The sequence below is a fragment of the Chiloscyllium plagiosum genome, chromosome 19 (genome assembly GCF_004010195.1).
Source record: "Chiloscyllium plagiosum isolate BGI_BamShark_2017 chromosome 19, ASM401019v2, whole genome shotgun sequence".
Classification (NCBI taxonomy): domain Eukaryota; kingdom Metazoa; phylum Chordata; class Chondrichthyes; order Orectolobiformes; family Hemiscylliidae; genus Chiloscyllium; species Chiloscyllium plagiosum.
In genome coordinates this window covers 40189221-40199882 of record NC_057728.1, presented here as the reverse complement: position 1 = coordinate 40199882, position 10662 = coordinate 40189221, and the positions used below count along the sequence as shown (strand labels likewise).

Genomic DNA, 10662 nt, shown 5'->3' with positions numbered 1-10662 from the left:
ATGTGGCAGGTTACATCAGGATATAGAGAAGCTGCAGAGCTTGGCAGAAAGGTGGCAAATGGAATTCAATGTAGCTAAGTTTGAGGTGATTCACTTTGGGAAGAATAACAAAAAGATGGGGTACTGGGCTAATGGTCGGATACTTGGTAGTGTGGATGAGCAGAGGGATCTTGGTGTCCATGTACACAGATCTCTGAAAGTTGCCACCCAGGTAAATAGTGCGGTGAGGGAGGCATATGGCGTACTGGCTTTTATTGGTAGAGGAATTGAGTTCCGGAGTCCTGAGGTCATGATGCAGTTGTATAAGACTCTGGTGCGGCCGCATCTGGAATATTGTGTGCAGTTTTGGTCGCCATACTATAGGAAGGATGTGGAGGCACTGGAACGGGTGCAGAGGAGGTTTACCAGGATGTTGCCTGGTATGGAAGGAAGATCGTATGAGGAAAGATTGAGACACTTGGGGCTGTTTTCATTAGAGAAAAGAAGTTTTAGGGGTGACTTGATTGAGGTGTACAAGATGATTAGGGGGTTAGATAGGGTTGACAGTGTGAACCTTTTCCCGCGTATGGAGTCGGGTATTACAAGGGGGCATAGCTTTAAATTAAGGGGGGGTAGATATGGGACTGAAGTTAGGGGTAGGTTCTTCACTCAGCGAGTCGTAAGTTCATGGGATGCCCTGCCAGTAGCAGTGGTGGACTCTCCCTCTTTATGGGCATTTAAGCGGGCATTGGATAGGTATATGGAGGATAGTGGGTTAGTATAGGTTAGGTGGACTTGGATCGGCGCAACATCGAGGGCCAAAGGGCCTGTACTGCGCTGTATTGTTCTATGTTCTATGTTCTATGTTCTATGACTATTTGGGGATCTTTGTTTGCTTTTACTATGTTGCAAATACAGAGGTGGAAATGCTATTTTAGTTTGGCTGTCTGTTTCTGTTTCATAACATCAATAATTGAATAAATCTCCTACTTCATGCTGTTGCATGGATTTCCATGTTGAATATCTTGGCCATTGCTGCAGCCAGATATACCAAGCCATACATTTAGCTGTGTACTTACAAACTCCAGATGTTGCTATCTGATTGTCCTTATAATAACACTGAGTGTTGGTAACTGCTTTTCTATTCCATCTTACTTAAGCTCCAAAGAATGTAGATATCATTATGACAATCACAGAATCAGATCTTTGTGATTTAATATGCTCATGGTACAGAAACTAACATAAGGAGACAAGCATGAGTACGATATAATTCCTGTGTGATTATGACTTGGTATTGTTGAGTTTGTGATTTATTATGAGAACTCAGTATGACACTTCACAATTTTAGCATTCCTCCAATACATGGTGTTTAACACAAAACTCTTACACCAACAACTTTACCTTTGGTCTCTGCAATCGATGTATGCTAAAATTAATATTTTTATTCCCATCCCTAATTGTCCAAAGTACAGTTAATAGTTATCCACATTGCTGTGGGTCTGGAGTCACATGTAGACCAGGCAAGAATGGCAGATTTCCTTCCCTGAAGGACATTAGTGAAACAGACGATAATTCCAGACTTCTTAAAAAAAATTTAAAATGTCCTGCCATTGCAGGATTTTAACCTAGGCCCCCAGATATTACCTGGGTCTTTGGATTAATAGCCCACTTTGGATTAATTATACCACTTGGCCATCCCTCCTCAACATGTGCAGAAAGATATGGAAGTAACAATATTAAGGTAAGAAAATATATTTAACTCATCTCAGCCTCTCCTTAAGATTTCACTACCAGAGTTTGTGAATTAAGATGAGATGGCATTCCATCTCTATAGACACTCTCTGACATGTGGAGAGGTTCCCCAGTGGTAATGGCTCAGCCTATGGCAATACTCACCACTGCCGTCACCAATTCCTGTGCAGTGGGACCTGCCTGACCATTCCCTGCCTTATAACCCCAGCAACATGGGAGGACAGCAACATGCTTCCAAGTAAACCTCTTCTTCCAGGTATCCCTAACACCATGGGCTCTTATCTTATTAGGTAGCTCACTGCACCAGCAAATCAGAACACCAGATGAGGGGATATGGGTTTCAATCCCACCATGGCAAATGGTGAAATTTGAATTCAATAAAATCTGGGATAAAGAACTGGCCTAATGGTAACCATGTAATCATGGTCCATTGTCACAAAAACCCATCTGGTTTATTAGGGAAGGAAACTTGACATCCTCAGCTGGTCATGTAACCCCAGACCCACAGCAATTTGATTGAGTTTTAATTTAGGGACAGGCAATGCTGGCCTAACCTGTGACACCCACACCAATGAACATATTTTTTTAAAATGTGCATAAGGCAAATGATGTCCTTATTGCAGATTCCTTCCCTAAATTTCCCATTGTTTAAAGACTTAGCAACACAATGAGTGCAGTTATTGCTGACACGATGAGCACTATTTCAGTTTGTTTGGCATACTGGAATGGATACATTGGTATGTATGCTAAGTTGAGAGTGATGCATATCACATCATCACTTCAGTATCCTCATTCAAATGGTCCGGCGTTACAAATGGTCTATACTATCATTTCAATAATCATCAAATGCTGGGCAACAAAACAAATTTTTCACAAATCTGTACAGAATACTTGTGCAAAGAAGGGATTACCATCCACAGCACAACCTATTCTCAGAAACAATTCAACAACTTTGTCTAGCAATCAATTGTCTAACTATTCTGAGTATCAGATCATTCTTCTTTAAATACACAGGACAATGAAACAGGTATAAGCAGAGAATTGCTAGTACTATGGATTGAGCAGACAGTGTAAGTCAGAAACAAATATCTGGATACCAACAAAGGTTTCTAAAGCACCCAACCTTTCAGCGCAGATCATACAAAGTCGTTACTGATCACAGGGTTATATTGTAAAGGAACAGAACCCACATATCCAAATAATTTATATAGATTAGAACAGATGTAGACCTTTGCGACACGTCATTAGTAACAGCTTGTGATCATGTGAACGATCCATTTTACCTTATTCTTCACTTTCAGATTTTTGAGCAATTCTCAACCCATACAGTATTTTCCCCAATCACATGAAATCTCCAATTTTATTTATTAACCTCCTGTTAATTATTTATTAATCCCTACTCAAAAACTTTCTGAGAATCCAAATACACCTTTTGTGTACACTGTACATAACATCCTCAAAAACTCCAAAATGTTGAACATGATTTCACTTTCATAAGTCCATAGTGATTGGCTCAATTTTATCATTCTTTTCTGGATGTCCCGTTATTGCATCCTTTATAATACATTCTAATATTTTCTCTACTAACATCAAGTTTAACAGTTCTGTAGTTCGCCACTCACTTTCCTCCCTTTGATATAGTGGAGTTACATTTGCTACCTCGAATCAGCAAAATCTTTTCCAGAATCTATAGAATTATGAAAGATAATTGTCAATTCATTCACCACCTCTTTGCTACTTCCTTCAATATACTGTGATGAAGCGAATCTGGGTCCGGGGATTTATCAACACTCAATTCAATACTAATATCAATCCACTTTTATTCATCTCAATCTCTCTCCGGATGGTTTTTCGGAGAAAGGTCTATATTTATCACCTCAGTACTCATTCTGGTAGCAATTTGTACATTCCTGGTTGATCTGGAATTTCCTTTGTTATTGTGCCTATGGATGCATACAATCTGAGCTCAAATTAAGTAATTGAAAAGACTAAAGAATTTGGATATGAGTTAGGCAAGTAAAATACAATATAATCAAATTTCCTTGCTCTATTATATTCAAAGTCTCCATTCAAACATATATTTACTCATAATAGTGGCCCAACCTTTACAGAACCTTATGGCAAATTTCCTGCAATTTAACATTTTAATGCATTTATTTAAAATACGATCAGAATTTCAGATGGAGAAATAAAAACAAAGTCATCAGTATTGCAATTCTTCAATATTTTCTTCAAAGAACTTTAAATAGATTATTGTTGTGTTGTTGTTCCCAATAAAAATGAATAAGTCACCCAGCTGAAAGTTGTTAACAAGCTGTAGCAAGCAAACATGAAAGCTGGTCAAATGATGGTATGATGGTTCCTCGATGGCTATGTTGATATTATATTCTGGCACATAGAATTATAATTCCCAGTAAATTTGGTCATAATTTGATACAAGCAGAAAAGATTTGTAAATTGATATATTTTGAGTCAAATTTCCAGGATGAGCCATGAAGAAAATTCAAGGCCATCTTTCCTGTTTTGTAAACCCATACCTATGACATTGCTGATCACCTGATAGGTCATGAAAATTATTTTAAGCATAATTTATTCATCAAGAGTACTAGTGTACATTTTAATATTGTCATATGCCCTTTTATTATGAATTGAACTTCCTAGAATGTTGTGAAACAATTTTAAGTGGATTAATTGGGTATTATGATCCAATGTGCTACTGAGCCATCACATCGGACAACAGTAGTGGTGAATAGCCATCAATTTTCAGTTTCCATTTCCAATCATTTGCTTTTTGATGCATCCATAAATCAGATGTCCATAATTCTGGTAAATATGGCAAAGAACACTGAAGATTTTTACATTGTTCCAGCGTGAAGATGTAATTTATTTCCAGTGATTATTCCAGAAGGAACAGTCTCCCAGGAAAGAACTTTGTGTTGGCAAGTTATTTTGTCATACTTTACAGTGTTGTCTTTAGCCCATCTCATTAGGATTTGCATACATTGAGCTTAATTCTTCTGTTCATTTATCACTTATCCATTTCTTGAACCATTTCTGATTAACAAGGTCCAAAGCCATTTCAACTGGCAGTGTAGCTTAATGGTCAGAAGGCCAAGTTTGGTTTGATTTCACTTGTGCCACAAAAGTTGATTGAGATTGCAATGGTGTTCACATAGATCCAAACTCAAAATATAAAATAAATGTATATATTTTATTCTGTTCATTAATAGCACATTTCAGAGACAGATCTGACAAAAGTAGATTTCAAATTGTCTTTTTTTTAAAAAGATGTACACATTGCCCAGTGTGTCTTTTTAAGATGAAACTGTTACAGCTTAGGCTTCTGTAATTATAAAGAAAGTGTTTCCTTAATGGAAAGATGCATAAAAATTGTACCAGAATTAATTATATTCTGCTCAGACATAATAGGCATTTGTAGGTTCTGCCATTTTTTGAAATGTCAATCTGTTGGCCATACAAAACATATGGTTTTAAGATGTTTGATCAAAAACATTTTTAAAAAATGTTTGCCAAATTCAAATTGTACTTAGGTCAGTAAAAGCTTCACCTTAATTCATAAAACTCCATAATTATCTAATAAATATTCAAAGTCCACTGACACAAAGGAGCAATTAGTAAAATCAACAATAAAATAACAAACTTGTCTTTGCAGCAATTATAAATTATTAAATATGAAATAAATATGTTAACTTTTGATTTTTATGGACATGTCTATTTTTACTCAATAACTAAATTAAAATAATCTTTAGATTCTTGGCCTCCTTCCCATGTTCCTCTTGCGTCTTTTTTTCCCAGTGTCTTTCACTACGTTCAGAACTTCACGAAGTTCAAGGATTGCTTTGCGCTGAACCATTTGATCATCCCACTGTCAAAGGTAAGATAAACATAGATTTAAAATACATCTAATTAGTTTTCAACTTGAGAAATCAATATAAAGGCAATGTGAAAGATGCTTACTTTGATGTTGCTTAATTTCTTGAGATCATTGAGAAGGTCATTTTGCATTCTGTACTTTGCAGATGTCGCACATTCATTCAAGCTGTTAGCAACAATGCTGATGTGGTCCTTGACTTCACTTTTTTGCTTTAAAACCTTGAATAAGTCCAAGTACGAGCGCAGTACAGCCTCCAAAATAACATTTTTTTCAGGTATCTGAAAGACAAACGATCATGGTTACATGAATACAGGAGTGGAATAGAAGCATGTTCAAATACAGAAAAATTCTTTCAGCAGAATCTCACCTGTTTATACTTCATTAGCATATTGGTAAAGATTGCCCCTCCATTTCCAACATCCGGATGGTTTATATTCTAGAAAAGGTTCAAATGACAAGTGATACAATAAGAATCCAAATTTAAGCATTTGCAATATAAAGCCAAATTCAACTCAAAATCTTTCTGTAGGATAAGTTGAACAATCAAATTAAGCTTTGCATCTCGCAAAATAGTACATTCTTACGTAATTAACTCTTGTATGGTACGCAATATGAATAATCATTCTACACGACATCAAAAGGTATAAACGATGAAAGCATTATACATTAATATCAGTACTTACAAAATCTTGGCTCAACCGTGTTAGTTGTTCATCCAATAGTTGTGGAGGCGCACATCCAGCAGAATCTGAAAGTACATGACTGACCATTCCAATAATAAAACACGTAAAAAGTATCATAGTTTCGAGAAGATCAAACAGTCCCGCAAAGTCACTACTGTGAGTCTCTTTGTTTGCTCTGATCTGGCTCGAGTAAGACTGATGCCAAGCATTGTTCCTTCTTACATTTATACTTGCTACTTGTGTATTTTTGGCACATCAAAAATACCCAGCTCACACTTGCTTTGCAATTCATTGAAGTTGAGATGGTGTTAGATAGGATGGGACAAACGTTGGTGTAGCCCTGAGGTTTGGTTTGTGAGGTTTCAGTTAATAATTTCCTTCAAATGAAGTGACAAGTTGACACATCACCCATGCAGATTACGTAGATCCTGATCAGTCTGAGTTTTCAGGGATCCTTCGAAAGAAACATTCTCTGGTGTGGGAAAATGTTTGTGGTTAGCAGGCCTCTCTTGTCTTGATCGCCACTTCTAAGTAATTATTTCTTTCATATTTAAAAAATGTGTAAATCTTGAGGAAAGGGATAAACATCTTTATGATCTATTTGGAACTCTTAAACTATTCAGTCAACTAAAATTTCCTCAGTGCATGAACCAAACTCGAACCCATGCTGATTACTTCCAAAGTGATTTATCGATTGCAAATTTCATTTCACTTTATGGTTTTGATCACCTGTACGAGCAATGGTTGCTGTGTAGATTTAAAATGCAAGTTAGCATGTTGGTTAAAATTTGACACTCCAGCAAATAATTTGCTTCGCTCAGATAGCACTGTTACAAAAAGCGATTAAGGGTTTGGACATGAGTTATCTTCCAATGCACACCCTTATGGCTGAATCCTATGCATTATATTTGAATTTGAAATAAACCTTAGTAGCTGGACTTGCCAGTGTATCAAAAGATGGAGTCTGCTGGTATTTTGAATCTTTTATTCTCCAGTTGATTTCGGGTGTAGAGTAAGGCAGAAGTGCAGATTTTGTCTGTGTTAGTTTAGTTCTTGCTTGTGTCAGTAATTAATGTGACTCACGGCAGTAAGTTTGAAACTGGAGGTTTTCACACCTCATCAGAATCAGCTCTTTGGTTACATGGGGTGAAGCAATCACTCCCCCCCCACCACCTTGGAAATTCAAACCAATCAGCAATCTTATGACATCGGCGGCCTTGCTCAGCAGAATATTTTTACGGAAAGGATGTCAAAAGGCTGCATTTTTTTCCACTCCTTTCTCAAGCTGGAGAAGGTCAGACCACAAAGTGATGCTTCTTTACGCTGTCCCTGTCTGACTACCAGAACGTACTGGAAGACCTTCTAACGAAGAGGGGAAGCCACTTAGAAGTTGTGGTTGATGTAGAACCAGTGACATAAGGATAGAGTGTTGGATGCCATAGAAAGTTGGAGGAGCTGAGATCAATATTGAGATTTTAAGACCATAAAGGTACAAATCTTAATATTATGCCTGACATCAAAGACTAAATCAGATTCGAGAAATGTTACAGAAATGGTGTAGAAAAGTACCATTATTAGATTATTATTACTTGGTTGGCAGAGAATAATGAAAATTGCAGAACTCGAGTCTTGCCAGTAACAAAACTGAGAATTGAAATTTAGATACAAAACAGTCAGACCTTAGACGCGATCAAAATTAGGCTTCAGGCCTGAAGCCTTCTTTAGAAAGGTTAGCTGAGAAGGCACACCCTGGCAAATCAACTCTGCAAATCTCCCTTCTGACTGCTTGATGGTGTGTCAAAATTGGGAAGGCAGTCCAAATGTCTAATCAAGAAATGGTCTGATACAGGCATGCTCATTGAATCATAACCAAAGTACTTGGTTCCTCCAATACCTTTCCCAAATATATCACCAGGTTAGACCAACAGAGGGTATGGGGTCCATCAGTATTGAAGAGAGAGAAAGGCCTAGAACACTTTGAGGTCTAAATTCTCATAATAAGGAAATTCTCCTCTTCATTATCACTTATATCTCTTCCCAATAATTAGCACAGACATCAGTTGGTAAGGCAGCATAGAAGTACACTCAGTGCTATGTAAACATTTTGTGCGAATTGTTTATTTTATTTTATAATATTCTATTTAAAAAGACTACAGCAATCAAGTTGCTAATAGATGTTTTGTGAAAGAAAATTGTTGTCATTTGAATCCAAAGATATTCAGGGTGGCACGGTTGCTCAGCAGTTAGCACTGCTGCCTCACAGTGCCAGGGACCCAGGTTTGATTCCACTCTCAGGCAACTGTCTGTGTGCAGTTTGCACATTCTCCCCATGTCCTCCAGATACTCTGTTTTTTTTCCCCACAGTCCAATGATATGCAGGTTAGGTGGATTGGCCATGCTAAATTGCCTATAACATCCAGGGATGTGCAAGGATGGTGGATTAGCCATGGGAAATGTAGGGTTATAGGGTAGGGATGTGGGTCTGGGGGGGATGCTCTTTGGAGGGTCAGTATGGACTCAATGGGCCAAATGGCCTGCTTCAACACTATTGGGATTCTATGTGGTGACCAAGTTCCATCTTCAAATTCAGTATCCATCTATCATGACGTCTTGTACTACATGAAACCAAATTGAATAAATTCAGACCATATCCGATATCTCAAAATTTGAGATGCTGAAGGATTAAATGTAGTTTATAATAAACTGTAATCTCATGGTCTAGCATATCAGTCACCTGACCATTATCAGCAAGTCAGAGGATCAATCCTGGTTCAAAGAAGAATGTAGGTGTGCATGCCAGGAACAGCATAAGCAGAGCAGGTGTCAATCTGTTGAAGCTACAACATTAGAGAGAAAGAATGCTAAACAGCAGCAGCATATGATAAACAGAGCTAAGTGATCCCATAACCAGCTGAGCATATCAAATTCTGCGGTGATGATGAATAACTAAACAATTAACCTGATGACGAGGCTCAACAAACATCCCCATCCTTAATGAAGAGGTAACCTAGCATGTCAGTCAAGACTCAAGCAACTTTTACAACCATTTTCAGCCAGAGGTACAAAGTGGATGATCCATTTTGGCCTCATCCTGAAGTCGTCAACATGCCAGACTTCAGCCAATTCAATTGACTCCAGATTATATGAAGAAGTAAGTGAAGGCACTGGATGCAGGAAAGGCTATGGGCACCAATAACATCCTGACTGTTGGACTGAAGAACTGCGCTCCAGAATTAGCTGTATCCTGAACTTAGCTGTTCCAGAATAATTGCAATACTAACATCAACCTGACAATAGACAATAAACAATAGGTGCAGGAGTAGGCCATTCTGCCCTTCGAGCCTGCACCACCATTCAATATGATCATGGCTGATCTTCTTTAATCAGTATCCTGTTCCTGCCTTATCTCCATAACCCTTGATTCCACAATCTTGAGAGCTCTATCCAACTCTTTCTTAAATGAATCCAGAGACTAGGCCTCCACTGCCCTCTGGAGCAGAGCATTCCACCCATTCCAGGAATTGACCTCGTGAACCTATGCTGCACTCCCTCAATAGCCAGAATGTCTTTCCTAACTATTTGCCACTCTACCAATTTTCATGTAATCCACAAACCTTTCAATCATGCTGCCTGCATTTAAGTCCAAATTAGGTTAGTCTGATCTTAAGAGTAGGATAAAAAGCTGGCACGTCATCGAGGGCTGAAGGGCCTGTACTGTGCTGTACTGTTCTATGTTCTACTAATGTACATCAAAAACAACAAGGGCCCCCACACTGAGCCCTAAGGATCCCCACTGGAAACAGACTTGCAGTTACAGAAAGATATCTCTGCTTATTGCCTCTCAGCCAGTTGTGAACCGAACATGCCACTTTTATTGTCACTTGTCAGCCCAGGATTGGCTGACAAGTGATTGGTAGTCCACCAGCTTCTGCCATATGCTATGAGTTACTCCATTGTTGATGGAGCTTATGTACCATGTTGGATCCAGCGTATACAGCTGATGCCAAATTCCACTTGGAATGAGCCCAAATGGCTTCACATTGACAGCGAACCTGGTTGGAAACCTTTAGGAGAGATTAAATATGAACATTCAAAATGGGAGTAGAAGTAGATCATTTGGCTCCAGGAACCTGCTCCAGTATTCGATAACGTTGATTTTTTAAAAAAAAAATCATTAATGGGATGATGGCATCACTGGCAGAACCGGCATTTATTGCCCAGAGGACAGTTAAGAGTCAACCATATTGCTTTGGTTCTGGAGTCACACATAGGCCAGACCAGATAAGGGTGACAGATTTCCTCCCCTAATAGACATTAGTGAACCACGTGGGTTTATCCAGCAATTGGCAATGA

General features: G+C 38.3%; 1 protein-coding gene across 1 annotated transcript; it reads right to left on the bottom strand.

Moving 5' to 3' along the window:
* Positions 1-4955: 4955 nt before the first annotated feature.
* On the bottom strand, positions 4956-6491 carry LOC122559391 (interferon gamma-like). Its single transcript, XM_043708840.1, has 4 exons — positions 6310-6491; positions 5994-6062; positions 5710-5904; positions 4956-5617 (listed from the first exon to the last, which is right to left on the bottom strand). The coding sequence occupies exons 1-4, from the start codon at positions 6424-6426 to the stop codon at positions 5498-5500; spliced, it is 501 nt and encodes a 166-aa protein (XP_043564775.1). The 5' UTR covers positions 6427-6491; the 3' UTR covers positions 4956-5497.
* Between the last annotated feature and the right edge of the window lie 4171 nt (positions 6492-10662).

Coding starts and splice junctions, on each gene's coding strand:
- LOC122559391 (XM_043708840.1), bottom strand. CDS start 6,426: ATGATACTTTTTACGTGTTTTATTATTGGAATGGTCAGTCATGTACTT. Junction 5,905..5,993: donor TGCTAATGAAGTATAAACAG/GTGAGATTCTGC, acceptor TTTGTCTTTCAG/ATACCTGAAAAAAATGTTAT. Junction 5,618..5,709: donor AGAAATTAAGCAACATCAAA/GTAAGCATCTTT, acceptor TACCTTTGACAG/TGGGATGATCAAATGGTTCA.